An 18,381-nucleotide genomic window follows, 5' to 3' on the forward strand; every position below is an offset into this window, starting at 1 on the left:
TGAAGCACCGTGTACATATACCCTCAAATCACTAGCTTAAAACTCCATCGATAGTCAGCCTTTATAATCGATGAAAGAAGCTTCTAAGTCATTACATCCTGACAGATAAAATTTATCCAAACTATACGTGAGAAATCCTATCTTCATATAAGCACTTTTGTGGAGATCCATAGCTTCAAAAGTAGACTACTCTGCCGCAATACCATCACTCCTAGAACTGAGTCTTTCTTAACAGTTTTAAAGGGGTAACATTATAGCTGAATCACGTTGAAATGCTTGATGTTGATACCAAATTATTTTATAGAACGGCGTCATTTTGAAATTATAGCAAAATTATAGAATACTCACGTTAGATGAGTTAAAAATATGAAATACTGCAGATGTAGTGATATTTACACATAAAAAGTACATATATATCATAAGATTATATTATTTCCGACTAGAAAATCAATGAGTCGACACAGTGAATTGCTGCATAATTAGTATTTCTCCAAAAATATTGAGTTTGGCTAATAATATATTTGCATATATTTCATTCGAAATTAAAATATCAATATATGAAACACAAACAATGTCTATTATATTTTTCTAGTGTCCAATACAAAATTATTTCTTGCTTCTTCGAAAAAACATTCTGAACATTTATTTCATCGATATCGTTTCAGGCTGCTTTATACTTCATGACGCTCACTTGGAACTACTAAAAAACTCTTATAAAATTATAATTCAATTATTTTATAATCATCTCCAGGAATGTTAGAGGAATTTCATACTAACTGCCGAAATGTTTATAAAACTGTTTTGTAGTGTTTTCAAAAGGCATTACAGAATATTAATAAAGACTATAGTGTTGTATAAAACGGTGCTAGTTTTTTGAAACATTTTCGCAACTAATATAAAATTGCTAGTTGGGTTGTAACTTTACAAACAATCGATTGAGACACTGTACAATAATTTTGTGATTATCCAGCATTTTTCATTCCAAGATATCGGGTTTCAATGCAAAGCACCCTCACCTCGAAAGTGTTGATTGTTTATCTTCAGGTTTGACAGCATGACCATTCAAATATGCTCTCGCACTACCATTAGCCCCTGAAACAAAAAAGTTTTGTTAATAATAACTAATAACAATGAGAATTATTGTCAGATGAATAATTGTTTACGGCACGCACCTATAGACACCACATATGTTTTAAGGAAAGTTCATATTAGAACCATTTCGATAATTTGGCCCGATTGCCAAAATATCCTGTTCATGTTGAAGCGGGCAATATCGAGGGATTTTATTGTTGAATTTTAAAATTCATTACATGAACCTAAATAATGATATACGACCACCGACATGGTTATGTCGATGCATACGACTCATACGAATTACGAATTTTAACACCAAACCCCATCATATCAGAAAATAAGACTAACAATTTTCTCAAGTTTTGTTCAATAGGAGCGTGTCTTCAAACCACTTATATTAACGTTACTGGCAACTTAAGTGCAGGAGCGAGGAGTTCTTTTGCAAAATGAGTTTTCTTTAATGAAGGGCCAACCAAATTCAATAATTTATTGAATAATGGGAGAGTCAGCCTGAAATAGTTGAAATATTTCTCCGGGTCACTAATTCTCATTTCAGTCACAAGTTTGTGATATTCTCCATATTTTCTTCTGCTTTTGAAAATATTTCTCACGCCATAACGACGGGGTATTCTCAATGAAGCTTTAGATATACGGTGGAGTTGATATAACTTGAACAACCTGACACATTCATCCATTTCGAATTCAATTTTGATGTATGGGCTTAAAAAACGACAGTCGAATGAAATAGCAATATAACCTCATTGTATGTTGACGTATAACATTCTGCGGAAATCGCAGTTCCTTGTTTTCAACTTTCTTACGATAAACACTACGCCATTTTGAATCGCACCTTTTATGCCATGTTCGTTCCAACATGAACTAACCCTTAGAGAGAATAAAGTGAAAGTAGTGATGTGTAATATTTGGTAAAATTAATTTTTAGCTCTAAAGAAGTTATTGATCCTTTCAATTTCAGTAATGGGGATAGCTTGACTGGAAAACTAGGTTTCCTTTGAACCCCTTTTTATAAGTTAATGCCGCAAGTGGGAACAAATCCCCACAAGTAGTGATGTTACCTGGGACAAAAACAAATCATGAGCCATTTGACGTTATAAGATTGTCAACCCTATTGAATTATATATATCAAAAGTTGAATTGTGAATACATTCTGAAAAATTTCAAATTTGTATACTTAGTTTAGGTACATCTTGGACGTTATGACTATGTTGAACTTTGGGATGAGACTTTGGACAGATAATCATAACAATTTGACTATTTGAATTGAAGGGGTTATATTTTTAGGAGTGATTAATTTTTTTGGGAAAGAAAATTTTTGGCTTTCTACTACTCCATCTTGATACAAAAAAAACAAGGACGAGGGAATCTTCCAAGGAAACGAAGGAAGTAATCAATTTCAAAATAAGTAACTCTATACATGGATGTGTAGATCATGCAAGTAACTTTCAGACACAAACTGAAAGAAAGTCCTCCTGAAACAGTTACTTTCATATAAACATTAAATTACACGAAAGAAAAAAAATCTTTCGAAACAAATACTTCTATATGAACACTGAATTATACAGAAGATACTTTTCTCTACTCAGTTCGTATTTCAAACATCCGTTGTGGAATAAAAATCAGATATCATTCACATGAGTTCTACTTCAAATGAATGGTAATAAATTGTACTCACATGGAACACTGTCACCCTCACTGGTATACACCGATGTTTCGCCTTAAGACACTTGCCCTAAGGCTCTTCAGTACCAAATTGGATAACATTATTGAAAATACACACAGTTCATTCATAAATTACGATTTTTAACGTCACGGAATAAGCTTGATCTGCTTATGTCATCGATGACATCGTAATGTCATTCATTCGCCTATTTGTCCTTGTTTTTTTTGTATCAAGATGGAGTAGTAGAAAGCCAAAAATTTTCTTTCCCAAAAAAATTTGACTATATTTTCAAAATAAGATTGTTTCAAAAGTTTTGTCTTTTGAGAATTGGTTGTTATTCCACTCGGTTATCATTTCTGCTCCATCTACTATATAATGAGCTTGAATTTGAATTTCAATATCAGAAATCAAATCTGCCGAAGAGAAATATGTCATGATAAATCTTATTTTCTACTCCGAATTGTGAGTAATGACAAAATCTATTAGATAAATGATCCAATCAGGTAAACAGGTTTTACTAAAGTGAAACAGAAAATTTTTTGTCATTATCTACTGTTTAATGAAAAAAAAAAGTAGAATAAATAGTTTGATGTACTAGTCTGGCTGACGAATCTACCGTCTCAAAATGAATTCATCATGAACATCCTATAATCATGATCATGAATGGTGTCGTTTTCTTCCAAGTCGCGGCTCAGAGAATTCATAATTTCCATTTGAGTTTGACGCAACAGAATAAACAGATTCTGACGATCAGTGAAGGTCGAATTATTGAATGCACCGTACAATTATAATTACTTCGTATATCATCCGCATCACTCTCAATCATTCATTATTTGATCACGAAAGGAAAAAAAGGATTAATTTGGGAATTGCAAATCATAGTCGTTTCTACTTTGCGTGATCCGACTGAAGTCTATTGTGAAATAATCACCGTAAAATTGCCGTTCAATCGATCATTGTTGAGTTTTAATCGAGGAATAGACCGGACGACTCACCTTTAATCACAGTCCAATCTTCGGATGTTCTGAATAACATCACTTCGTCCACTTCACTTTCCGAATGGTTATGTACAACTACTGCGAATGATTACAATACTATGCACTTGATAACGATGGTAATTATTATTGCAAATAATTCCATTTGATGTCGTCGTTATTATACTCCAATTCATAAACTATTCATGACATCGCCATCTATTGCAATTTGGAAGTACGAAAACTGTTAAATTTATAATAGCGAAAATGCAAAAAGTTAGGTATGGTTTTGAAATATTTAATATTCTATAGGAAGCAACATGGGACCGTTAAAAGAAACTACTTACTCGAATAAATCGGTAGATCATTCTCTTCTGGAAGTCACTTCAATAATCCCACTGAAATATTTCACGAAGTATTGAAAGGAACACAGAATACCATACTAATACCATGAGTATACAGTGTTTAACAACGAAAACTTATCAGAGCCGTTTTTGAATATAAAAAGTAAGATTTTTAAAAAAAGCTCGGACACGTCGATTTCTAATTAAAGGAGGACACCTTTCAGACTAATCAGATTTTGTAGTACGCACCTAGGCGTACTACAAAATTCCCCTTATTTAGATAGGGAAAGTAGGTCGAGTGACACCTTGTTTTAAAGGTCTTTCGAATACCTCTACATCTCTGTCAAAAGAAAATGTTTGTAACGATTAGTTTTCGAGATAATTTGAAGATTCAAAGGTATTTTTATTGAGTTCAACTCTTTTCAAAATGAATCAAATTGTTTTTAAGGTACAATTTACGTTCAGAACTTCCATAAAAAAAATGAATTTTTGCTTTTCATGACAACCTGCTAATACGTGTCCATTTGATTTCGTAAAAGAGTAAGAATTATTCGTTCATTACGAGGAGATTTTTTCGGGGGATGGTTGCCTTTTGACGTGGATATTTTATGCTTCTAATAAAAAAGTGAATCATACTAAAAACTTACCTACAGAACGAATACAACCTGCTGATTTCCTTGAATGCTGATGACACAGAAAAGTTTAAAAAACTGTTTTAGGATTAATAAATTCCAATAATTGTTTTGAAAGCATACACAAAAAAAGTAACACCTAATGAGGGTAACTCACATAGGAAATTTAGAGTAAATGTTCAAAATGTGCGCCATTTTGCTCCATGCAACAATAAAGATTTTGTTCGAATTTTTCTCTTACATTATTCAACATTTCAGGGGTTATAGCTCGGCATTCATCAATAATTCTACGACTTAATTCATCCAAATTGGCTGGCTGTGTAGCATAACCTTTAGACTTTAAATATCCCCACAAAAAGTATTCCAGTGGTGTTAAATCTGGTGATCGTGCTGGCCATTCAATTGGACCTCTTCTGCCAATCCATTGTCCTTTAAAATGATTATTCAAAAAATTCCGAACCTGCTGGGCATAATGGGGTGGTGCACCGTTTTGTTGAAAATGGATAAATTCATCTTAACATCTTGGATCCTGTTCAATTATTTCAACTATACGAGGTTGTATTGCCTTTTCAAGAAGTTGTAAATAAGAATCACCGGTTAAATTTCCATCAATGAAAAATGGACCTAAATATGATTGCCTAATATTCCGGCCCAGACATTCAACTTTTGGGTATGTTGGGTATGCATTTCTGCGTATTGTCTTGGGTTTTCATCCGACCAATAACAGCAATTATGACGGTTCACGCAACTATTTGAAAAAAGTGAGCTTTCGTCCGAAAAACAGATGTTATAAAACAGCTCGGGATTTTGCATTAATCTCTCACTCATGCCCTCACAAAACTCCTGGCTTCGGTCAAAATCATCCTCATTGAGTTCATGAACGAGTTTAATTTTGTAAGGATGAAATTTGTGGTTTTTAAGGATTCTCCATGCGCTCATATTGCTTATTCAGGCCATTGCTGATAAACCTCTGTTACTTAACCTGGGATTGGCGATGACTTGACCAATCACTCCAATCGCATTATCGTCATTCACTACCCTTCTCTGAACATTTCTTTTCTTATTTAAAACCGAACCTGTCTCCCTGAATTTTATGACCAAATCCAGAACGTGATTTCTGCTTAGGTGCTTACCAGGGTTTTGTTCGTTAAATAAAATTGATGTTCTATTAGCATTTTGGTCGTTGCCTAAAAATAAATCAATAACTGAAACCCTTTCAGCAGTAGTGTAAGGCATTTTTAAATAAATAATAATACACGACCCGTTTAACCAAAACAATCGAACGATGTACTAATGAAAACTGGAAGAAGAGTAGTGGGTATTGATTTTGAAAAATGGATTTTATTTAAAAAAAAACTGATAAGAAGAACTGCTCCTAATTTTTTTCTATTTAGGCATACAAGTTATCGAGTGGTCTGTCTAATGTATTATTAACATGGCAATTTTAACTTTGAATTATCTCGAAAACTAATCGTTACAAAAATTTTCTTTTAACAGAGTTGTAAAGGTATTCGAAAGACCTTTAAAACAAGGTGCCACTCGACCTACTTTCCCTCTCTTGGCTCTTGACTCTCCATGTTTCTTGATTGCGTTATTCCAAATATGAATGACATACAATAGAAGGTCGCCTGTTGATCTTTATTTCCGAAAGCCATATTCATGATCGCTTGAGATGTTGACGCCTTCCAAATATTTGAGGATATGGTGATTCACAACTTTCTCCATAATTTTTGATATCGCTGATAGCAAAGCGACTGGAATATAGTTATTTGGAAGATTATTCCTTCCCTTTTTCGGAATAGGCTGAGCGCCAGCAATCTTCCAACAAGAAGGATAAACCCCTTTCGTGTAAGAAAGGTGAAAAGTTTGTCGAGAAGTAATTTCCGGCATTGTGGATTCAAGTGTAGAAATAATGGGTGGTGCTTGTTTCAGAAAATCGACTGTGGAGTGGGACAAACATTGTTCAGCTAGTTGATTTGCTTTTTCTATGGCTGTTGTTGTAATTGAACCTTCCGGTTGTGTTAGTGGTGGAATTGTGGATTTTGTAAAGTTCTGAATAACAACTTCGACAAGAAGGATCTTGACCGTGGTGTAGTGCATCAGGAGTTTCTGCTATGATCGTAAGATCAATAAGGAGTATTATCTCGAAGTTAGGAACGGCTTGCAGAAAAAGATACAAAGAAAACTTCTGGTGTTGTGGAAGAATAATTCACGGCTTCTGCATCTCGATAATGCACCTGCTCAGTCGTCATTGCTTGTTCATAATTTCTCGACCAAAAACAACAACGCAATCATGCCTCAGCCACCGTATTCACCAGATTTGGCCCCTGCGACTTTTTTCTGTTTCCAAGATTGAAGACACCCATGAGAGGATGGTGTTTTGCGGCGATTAAGAAGATGAAAACCAGGTTTTCTAACCGTAGTTCGTCTACTACGAAGGCGATGTGGTACCTACATTGCAACCACGAAAAAAAGTATAGGTCTCCTTGAACACAAGAGAAATTGTCGACTCGGAAAAACCGACTAGTCACTTGTAGCTGAACTTGCTGTCAACAAAGAAGGCACAGCATGTCATTCCAAGATACAGTGATACTCGATAAAACTCAAAATTACTGTCCAATAGTATACAGAGTGGCAAAAGGAATTCAAAAACATGGGGATAGTTTCATTCAAAAAGAAGAGGCAATTAATATTATTGAATTCTGGCTACCTGTCCTTGATTGTACAGGAACAAGGTCAGATAATTCAACTGAGGAAAACCAAGTAACGTCCACTGATGATAATATAAAACCAGAGTCGAACAATAGCATCGATGTTAATGGGCTCGGAACAAAGGGAGCACCAACTCATGCACTGATAACGTTACCACATCGCCTTTGATAACATCTACCGCAGTAGTAGACGAAACCTCAGGCATAAAAAACTGCAGACCACGGCCAAAAAATCTGAAAAATAGCTTTCACAAAATACTAATCATTAGTGGAAGGAATTTAACGGAAACGTAGTTACTTTTAACGAATTCATCCTTGTATTGTGTGATCCCAATATTAGAGTCGATTGTATCCCGAGAGAAAACTAATAATGATGTGGGAATCGAATTACATACTTCATTATTGAATGTTCTTCATCAACGTTGGCTGTGAACCTCTTGATAAACGATGATTAAAACAGAAAACTGCACAAGGAAATATATCCCGCACTCGATTCATTTGATTGATATGCCGGCATCATCGCCGGCATGCTTGAGTCGGAGTGTGTTTTTCTAGTTTCATGAAACAGAATATACGTGGGCATCCGCAAATTACTGAAGCCATTTGCAACTCAGATAGAAATCACGAGCGCCCGCCGTTTATAAAGAACAATTCCTTTCAGTTGATCGATATACGCAACAGTATTTTGTCGACAACAGACGTTTTTACGGAGTTGAACAAAAATTACTAGTTCGTAAAGGTTGTTTCATTTTAAAATGCCCATCATACGTAATAGATAGTATAGAAGAAATGAAAGTTGTCTTTTATTGTGAAACTCATACGTGAATTTTATTATTGGAAATATATTATTAAAAATAGGAAACAGTGTCCTCAATATTTTATTTTTTGTTATCCACATACCTCAGTCATATCTTAGGAACAAACTTTGACTTTTCTTTGGTTTCTATTTCGAATCTGCTCATGAACAAGAGGGGGGACAAGGGGTTACCCATAGCCGTTTCCTCCTGTGGTTCATAAAAGCAACCTTTCACCTGGAACCGGTTTTGTTTTATATACAAATTAGTGAGAGAAACGATTTCATCAATTTCGTTATTATTGAAATTATTTTTCTCTAGTAATTCCCTGAGGTAAGGTCTGTGGAATTGGAACGGCAGGAAATAAGGAACTAACATCAAAAGAAACCAAAATGTCACCTTCTTGCAGAACCACGTTTTTTGTATGTTGAACTCTAAAGAGTTTTTTATACTAAAACATGGTTCCGCAATAGAAAAGCCTTCAAATTCCCTAGTGATCCACTTTGCTATTTGGTAGGTAGGAGATCCAATAGCTTACACGATGTGGATCATTGATTTTCCAGGTTTGTGGATTTTTGGGAGGCAATATAGTTTTGACACCGTTGGGTTGGAAACTTGTAAGTCCCGTTTCAGTTGAGAGGTAAGTATGAGATTCGAGAGTTGTTCTAATTATAATTAGAACAACCATCTTGACATAGTGGTCGGGATAGAGTCTGCGGAGTTCGAAGAGAAAATCTCCATATTTTACCCATTTTTCCTTCTCTTTTCGGACGATATTCGTCCCGCCAGGAGCTGAAAACTCCATGACAAATATTGTCTTGATCTGGTGGGCGAGAAGGACTACATCAGGCTTATTGGCTTGCATGAGCCTGAGGGTGGAGAACGAATAGTTTCAATAAATTCGGCACTTCTTGTTCCTAACAACGGATTCAATATCCCCCGGAGCGTAGAACAACACCGGTGTCTCGTCAATACCGTGAGAGTGTCGTAGATGGTAATATAGCACTCTTAGGGCCGCGTTATGTCGATGGATATCCTGGACATGCTGATAGCAAGTGCATTAGGGTCTAGGGTGCCTCGCGGCAGGCCCTGCATCTTGTGTCAGGAACCTCTATACCCTTCACGCGACTGCGGTAGACTAAGATGTTGAAGACACCATCCTGGTAAGTCATGATGAACCCCTCAGTTTCCGACTTCAGCCCACTCGACCTGAGAAAAGCGAACGTCAGGCGCTTTGATAAGCTAAGATCTCCAATGTTATGAAGAAGACCCCATGCATTGGCTTATTCTTGTATTTCCGCAGAAGTGAGGTGATCTCTGCGGCTTTCATCTGAGCTTTTTGCTGAACGGGTTCCAACTCGGTGATATACTTGTAGTCACCTCTTTCAGTGTCGAAAACTATACCGAGTTCATCAGCTGCTTGGGCAGCTGCCCTTAATAGAAATGCTTCAATTCCTGCTCTCTCATGGCCATGGAGCATGCAGAGAAGGGGATCCGAACTCCTGACGACTTCACAGGCTACATCCAGTACCATCATGTCATGTAGACACTCCAAATTCAAAGGTCCACGGCCTCCCTATTATCGGGCGAAGTACAACTGTGGAACGGACGACTTGGGATGCAAACTCTTATAAGGATACAACATTTTCCGGGTCTTTACGTCGAGTTGATACAGCTCCTCCCGAGTCCACTTCACAACTCCAAACGAGAAGGGTAAGAATGGAACGGCAAGCATATTTGTTGCAGCAACTTCCACTGCTATTACCTCTTGTGAGTGATGTTGTTCCACCCCTAGCTAAGTATACGTCTCCCAGGCATCCAGATGGTGAAGGATCCTTCCATCTACGAGCTGCACATCCTCTCCCTAGTCCCCGCATCGTCCTTTTTTGAGATGGACCATTGTACATTTGTCTATCCCGAATTTCATAACGATAGCATGCGTGTACTCTTCCACCACCCTCAAGGACTGATGGAGATAATTCTCTCCAGAGGCATAAAGTTTAAGATCATCCATATTAAACAAATGGGTGAGCTCCGGTTTCTGGGGGTGCCACAGTTATACCCTCGAGTATTTCTGAGTGCAACGGATAATGGCAATAGTGAGATGCAGAAAGAACACCCTGAGGGAATCACCTTGAAATACACCCCTTCTGAAAGTGACCCACCCTGTTTGGACTCTTTCAGACCAGATGTTATGATGAAGCGAGTTGTTATTATTATTACTATATGAGACCTGAACGTTAATCTTTTGTGTAGGTTGACTCCCAGTTATCTAGATTTATTGGTCCACGAAATCTCTTGTCCGTTGAAGGTGACGTTTCCTTCCGGGTGTACCATCCTCCGGGTGAACAGTTTTGCCTGACTCTTATCAGGGTTTATACTGATCTTCCACAGGTTGGCCCATTCCTCTAATATACCTGCCTGTTGCTGCAAGTATCTGGTGACGTGCGCTTGGCTTGTTGTTGTTCTCCGGCTTAGGCACGTCTGCTGTATATACCGAGAAGAGGTGTGGCGAAAGGACTGTACCTTGTTAGACCCCTGCTTCCAGTAATCGCGTGAGTACGCATTTAACCTGAGAGGCACTTATACACCAAATTTCAGCTTCCTAGAACTTACCAGTACGGAGAAAAAGAGATGAATGAGTGAGTGACTTTCGCATTCATAATTATAGATAGATTAGCACAGAAAGAAAGAAGAAAAAGTTTATATATCCTAGACTTCACATACACTTCAACTTGTTAATTATTGCATATTCATGGTGACTCAAAAAAGGTATTTTTATATCAGTTGAAAATTTGGATGCAATGTGATTTTATTGAAATAAGTAGAAGCATCTCAATGGACGTCACTGAAAAATTATATTCTGAACGTTATTTCGTTAATCCAATTAACAACTTTGATATTTCTTTGTTATACGGTATGTGAATTGTATTTATTCAATGAACCATTATTACTGAAATAAACAATATTTAATTCCAATGCAGCCACTCTACCGACCACCTATTGTCGTAACGATGGACTTGAAAGGTGTGTATTAAATAATTTTAATGAAGATTGATCACGACAAATTACTCAGTAAATGTGTTATTGTATTTCAATCATGTTGATAGGAGTGTTTATAAATATTCGCATACCTACACGAATAACGTGTAACCAAACACAGATTCTCCGAATAAGTAGCGATCACCAATTATGGGAGTTCAGAATGCCACAAACATTTTTAAACAGAATATATGAAGCGTAAATGAAAGGGGTGGTATGTTGAGAAAAAAGTTTTGGCCTTCCACTTCTTCATCTTCATATAAAAAGGAAGAAAGGAAAAACAGCAATCAATTTCAAAATGGACATAGAAGTCACTCTCAGATACAAACTGGAATAAAAAAACCCTCCAAATAACTACTTTCATATTAACATTGAATTACATAAAAGAAAAAGTACTTTAGAAACAAATTCTTCTTTATATGAACATTGAGATATACAAAAATTGAGTTTTTTTATTCAGTTTGTACTCCAAACATTTTGATTCTTATATAATTCAATTTGTATGATTACATGATTTGTTTATTCAAACAGATAATTTCGAAATTGATTGCCCTCTTCCTTCCTTGAAACGACTTTACTTCACATTTACAACATGTCTATCAACATATGACAAACCTATCATTCACGAACTTTGATAATGTTTCATCAAACATTATGTATAGTCGAAGTAACTGGTATTGTGAATAATTGTCGACGCCCTCAAAAGCCAAAAAAACCAATACAAAGGAATGATGCCGCTTTCCATCTATTCCACGAGGACTGAAGAATTGACGGTTTGTATTTGATACTTCAACTTGATCTGAACACATAGTGTTTGTTTGAATTTAATACTGTATCCCATTAATACTGTAACGAGGAATTTCGTTGTAAGCATCGCGTACGCGCCAGTATGTGTTGGAAAGTGATTTTGGTGTGTTGCGATTTTGAGGAGGAAGTGTTTTATGTGTCTGTAGGCAGTGCAATTTCTTTCCGATTATTTTGTATCTACCATAATGGAATAGATTTTATAAGACTGGGGTCTTGCACAGTTGAAAGATATTTTCATGAGTTAGTATAATAATTGGATAAAACTCCGCTACATCAGTAAGTACCGCGTTGTATACATAGTACCGAAGAGAAAGTGGTAAACTTTGACGGCAACTCTTAATTATACTCTCATTTTGTGAAAATTATACCAATGCTCCGTAATTTTTCACACATACATTATTACATTTGCCGAGCTCTGCAAGTGTATATCAATTTAAACTGAAAAATCCTCCACGTTGATTCAAACGTGGATTCAAATTTGCCAATCTCTTGTTTGAACATACATTCTATCTTGTTTCACATAAGAGCATTTTCTCTAAATAAAATTTGACTTTCTCTTAGACCGAATTCATTTTTTATTGAAAGGTAGAGGTACTTATAGTTTCGACAATGAATTATAATACAAAAAATACCAAAATAGGTACCAGTAGGTACCTATTTCTTCTTTAAGTGACAGCCAATTTTTGATTTCAACATGTAAATATTTGTTGAATTCCGAAACGTCTTTGCTTTCTGTAATCACTTCAGAAATGTTTTTATGTTATTCATTGGGAACAAATTGAATATACCCTACTCAGCTTGAAATTATTTGATAGATTTTCTTTAGGAGTATAAGAAATAGGTAGAAATATTACTAAACTCACTAGAGATGAAATATAAATTTCCAAAAATGTGAAAACAGTGAATGCTGTTATTTAAATATCGAATCATATTCCTTTAAGTATGTTTGTATGATCATGAGTTACATTTGTTTAATGAAACATTTTATATGTTTATAGACAAATATATACAAATAGAAGCGTTTCAATGAAAAATGCTTCTCTTCAAAGGAAAACAATTAATTCGGAGACATTTAAATAATGTTCCAAGTGAACATATCATTCATTCAAACCCCAAAACAGTTTTGCTTCGAGAATAATTTTGCTCAGACTAAAGAATGCATACTTACTTCTCTTGAGCTAATGTGATCATTTCTATTGAAATGTATGCACAATATAGGTGGAATATTTTTTTTTACCCAAAAGAAGTGTTTATTCAGTCCATTTGAAATAATGATTCAAATTCAACTTGAGAGAATATGTTTCTCAGTTTTAAAAAATATTTCTTCATGAATATAGGAGAGCAAGGTTTCTTCAAATCGAGATAATGTTCTTCACTTTGAGATTTTTATTTTTACTGTGTAGTATACACAAAATACTAGAATCTGGTGGATTCGCTTCAAATTATCTGCAGGAAAGACTTACATCTCTGTAATTCATTTCATATCAATAAAAATTCCATCATGGTTTTGACAATTTTAATAGTACAAGATCGTATAGGCTTATATAGAATCTCAACCTTGGAAGTTTCCTTTCGAAGTAATTTTTTCAAGAATTACCAAAACAAATGATATTTCTATCCTTTTCTATAAAATATTAATGTTGGCTTATTGGACAAAAAAAATTGAATTCAATTATTCCTCTCTTCCATTTCGAAGTCACGTGAAGTCAGATATCACCACTGAACTGACTCCATTTACGAAAGACAGACGTGCACATTCTTCAGAACCATCCCATGCGTCTACCATCAGACGAAAAAAATATAATTGGATGAATCCACTAATCATTTATTCGACACCATGGAACACGTTGCCTATTGTACTGGCTGTCATTTTAGAGTCAGTTTTGATTTTGCATTTAATCGTTTACGAGAATGGAACCGCCTACTTCAATCTCGCGGTGTAATATTATGTAAATTCACTTCGTGCATTAATACATATCTTAATTCCAATGTTGCTTTGATCTAACGCGCCGGAAAATAAAGCCCACCTGCTTGTATTGATCTCATTTTTTCTTCCCGGATTTTAACCGCTTCTCAGGTTCACAAAGATTGCGGAATGGATATGATTACAGACAGACTGACACGTATTATCGAACTGAGCATAAAATTTGTAGAAATGTATACAATAGTGAACATTGTTGACAACATCAACAATACAAAGATATAAACTAACACAAAAGTTGCAAACAAACACCAAAAACTACATGTATTAGAAGTTACGATTATAAATAGTAGCAACAACTGAAAATTGGGAACATTAAAAAATCAAAGTTGAAACAGATTTTTTCAAAATTAGTACTTGGTTGAAAAATCACTTATTCACAGTAAATTTCGAAAAATCTGGCACCGACATAGGACTAAGAGGCCATTGAAAGTGTGCATTGCCGAGAACAACAAAGACACATATAGATAAATAGTCAAATAAACCTTTCCAATAACTGAAAAAAAAAATATTCCCATTGAAATGTTCATTGTTTATTCAAAAAACAATTTAATTTTCTCTATATATATTTTTTTCCTTCACTCCTTCAATCACACCTGGTTTTTTATGTTTAGGCTTAATATAACTTACGAACTAATTGAAATACGATGGAAAACTCATTAATTCTCTTTTGAAAGAACAAATTCAGCCCTAAATTCAAATTCTTCATTCCATTTATAGCATTTGTTATATTTTTTTTTCAATGTTGATGTTTAAATATCTTATAAACTATAATAAACATGACTATATGACTCATATAACTATTTATCTGACGTATATTTATCGAGTCGTCCCAAGCTGAGATCATACACAAGGAAGAACATTGGTTTAGGAGGAAATTCAAAGAAGCCGCATACATTGTTGAGCAATAATGTATTCATCCAAGCTTGCGTAGAGATACGCAATGGATACCCATAAGAACGCGAAAAATGGCCAACTCCCGCCAAACAGCCCTCTCCCGCTAAACCGGTGAAGCAGAAAAAGGAAATTGGAGATGAGTGAAAGTACCCGAATGACCCATAAATATTCATCTCTGCGAGGAATTACTCCAGTTACTACCCCAAGATGATTGTGGATACTAACAATCAAAACGTCGTGAAGTAACTTGGCTTGGAATATCTCAATTTTTTATTTTTATATTTTTTATTATTGTTCTATTTTTACTTGTATTTTATTCCACTGTCATTTCATTTCAGGTTTTTTACTTATTATAATTGTAATTTTCAGTTATTCTTTTTTAATTCTTCTTTTTTATTCGTTTTTCCAGGGATTTGAAATCATTTCATATAATGAATGAATCGAGGAGGTTTTGTATGAAAGTGGGTAGTCACGAAATTTTTGCAAAGTGCTTTCGACTTTCGTCATTATCAGTGCTCACCTGAAAGTAAGTGATCTAATTGAAAAGACTTTGAAAAATTTTTTGAGGTTATGAAATTTACAAAAATTGTTTATGATTACTTACTTGTCAGGCAACAGGAAGTATCAAAAAGAAAGGCATAGTACATTTGTGATATTTGATTTACATAAAACAATATAGGCTGATGACCAACGAAATACATTTTTGGATTGGGACCATGTGCTTCAGTCAAAGTATTATATGCAAGAAGAGACATAATGTGTCAAGTCAAATGTCATGTTGAAAATAATGTTACCAACCTGAGGAGTGATTCATTATGGATTTTATTTTTTTTTGTTGTGGAGAAGCTAATAGAAAATGAAGTATTTCAATAATAAATGTTAATTAATTGTTTTACAACTCATAATCCTTTTATGAAGGAAAAGGAAATCTCTTCAAACATGTCCAGTCTGTGGAAATTTTCATATCAATTTCATGTTGAATTTTGGAATTTGTATTAGGGCTAAAGTTATGATTGTGAAATTCAAAGAGGTGGCCAAAAACAGATTTTTCAGGTTTTTTCAAATGTTCATTAATGCGACTGAAGAGATGTCTACAGGTTCTGCTAACGTAAGATGTAGAACAATCAGAGCAGTCTAGCTTAAAGACTCCACTTCAATGTAACTTGTTAATTTTATCTTCGAAATTTACTAGAAAGTTGCTCAAGTTATTTCGAGTAAAAAAAATGTACCAGGTATGGTATTTTCTATAAATTTGGAAATAACATTACATATATTATCACACAGTGTACACATTTCATTTTTATCAATGAGGAGACTGATAGTTGTTAACATTTTTGTTTAAGAGATTTCTACGCAAGGTCGCAGAAAAAGTCACAGTAGCCCAAATCTGATGAATATGGTGGTGACCCATGCATTGTTTTTTCATGAAAACAAACATTTGCTTCGTATTGCTTTTCTCAAACATCACATAACTTCAAGTGAATACTCCTTATTGACCGTACGATCATGTGTTGAGGGCTTCTGATGCACTACGCCACAGTTATCGAAGAAACCAGTGAGCAAAACTTTGACATTTGATCCAACCTTTTCGTCTTTGCATCCCTGGGCTCTTTCATTGGGACGATTGGACTTCGGTTTCCATGTCATAACTACATACCCATGATTCGTCACTAGTTATGACGCTTTTGAGCAAAGCTGTACTGCTGTTGACGTCATTCAACAATTCCTGAGCGATGCTCTTGCGACGGTTGTTTTTGAACGAAATTCAGCACTCCTGGAACGAACTTTACTGCCACAGGCTTTACACCCGAAAATCTACGATGTTTTCGTAGGTTTTTAATGTGCTGGGGCGTCTGGGACTCAAGTCTCCTCGATCTTCTTTGGAAACCTTGTACCACTAGTAAATATTTTTCTGACCCAGAGTAGAATCACCGTATCTGCCACTGTCGAAATTTCGAATGCTTTTGAACACTCAATTTCAGTTAATAAACTAAATTTGATGCAAATTCTCTGTTCAATTCATTTTGATAGCAGAAAATAGGCAGCCAAATATTAAAATCCACCTTATTTTTTGAACAGTATAATTTTCCTCGATGATTTCCGAAATGATTCAACCACAACAACGTCGTAAGTTATATCATTACGTTATAATGGTATCGTGTGATAATATTCCGTTTCCGTTCAACTACGGAAACAAAATGACAAGAGAAACGTTACATAACGTTACTCGGCGTACTGCATTGTGATGTGATTTACTCGAACTTATTGCACAGAAGTCTTGTAATATGGACAAGGTCATCTTTTATCCTATGTTTCAAGAAATGGGAAAGTAGAATGCGTACTATTACAGAAAGTTTCAACAAAATCTTGACGACATGTATTGGATGATTAATTTTTTGAAAGATATTTGGTCCCGATATCATATCTGTTATTTTGTTTAAAAAAGGTCTATTCGTTATAAAGCAATGTTTACTTTATTAACAACGAACAGAATCAATGGCAACAAAATCAACGGAAATATAATATTTGTCAAAATGGACTTTACCAGATCACATACAATACAGACGAATTTCGAAACATTCAGCGGCGTTGACTTCCATTTTCGTGTTTCTTTTCCGGATTTTTATCTATTTATGACCAAAAATCTGAAATTTCTGTGAGCAGAGTCATAATTTCTCATATTGTTAAAAAATTCCATGAGATCCATATATGAAATGCAATATTACGTGATTTAAAAAAATATCTTATATTATTAATGCAACATGTCATTTAACCATCTTCGATTTTGACTCAGTGGCGGATTTACAAACTTTGAAGGTGTAGGCTGTGCAGGTTTTGCCGCCCTTACCTCTACAATTGTCATGACCTACATTTTTTAACAATCCAACAATTCTAATTAAAGCTCTATCATTTACGAGCGGGGTAATGTTTTCTACTTACACAATAAAGTAATTTGGTAAACGTGAATATATATTCTTTATTGCGCTTCAAAACAGTTAAAAAATTAACACAGTCAAGTTATAAATGTTCGTTTCAATACCTTCTGTTGGCAAAATCATCGATGATATCGTCAAAAGTGATCTTGTTCATTAATTCTGACTCTATGCAACGAAGAGCAAAGGCGTTCGGTTTTCTTTAGCTTAAGGTGGGTCTCAGATAATTTTTTAGCCTTTTCAGACAAGAAAAGCTTCTCTCGCTTAAACAATTTGTAAGAGGAGGAAAGTCATCGGCAAAATTTGTTACAGACTTCTATCTGTAAGACATCAGAAAACCGTCATGCCAACATCGTTTCCATGATGCAGAATGCAGGATTCTGCCGCCCTAGGCTCAAGCCTACTCAGCCTGCTGGTAAAGTTGCCACTGTTTTGAATGGTTCAAAAGATAATCTGAACAGAAAATATCGCCGTTTCATTCATTTCAGTTCATTGTTTGTAACATACTGAA

General features: G+C 35.1%; 1 protein-coding gene across 2 annotated transcripts in view; it reads right to left on the reverse strand.

The window, feature by feature from the left end:
* LOC111508969 (calpain-9) overlaps positions 1 to 18,381 on the reverse strand; it is a 204,306-nt gene that overhangs the window by 85,012 nt on the left and 100,913 nt on the right. Inside the window, exons 1-2 of one of the 2 annotated variants that reach the window (XM_074178764.1) lie at positions 3,751 to 3,900; positions 1,017 to 1,092 (exon numbers count right to left, since the gene is read on the reverse strand). In XM_074178764.1, the coding sequence (XP_074034865.1) occupies positions 1,017 to 1,092; positions 3,751 to 3,790 (116 nt within the window). In that variant the 5' untranslated portion in view covers positions 3,791 to 3,900. Of the gene's footprint in view, positions 1 to 1,016; positions 1,093 to 3,750; positions 3,901 to 18,381 lie in introns of those variants that run through there. The other variant, XM_074178763.1, reaches the window with a different exon arrangement.

Source organism: Leptinotarsa decemlineata, unplaced genomic scaffold (assembly GCF_025532065.1).
Source record: "Leptinotarsa decemlineata unplaced genomic scaffold, Ldec_3_MD MMD2_tig00004307_RagTag_RagTag, whole genome shotgun sequence".
In the NCBI taxonomy this organism is placed as follows: Eukaryota; Metazoa; Arthropoda; class Insecta; order Coleoptera; family Chrysomelidae; genus Leptinotarsa; species Leptinotarsa decemlineata.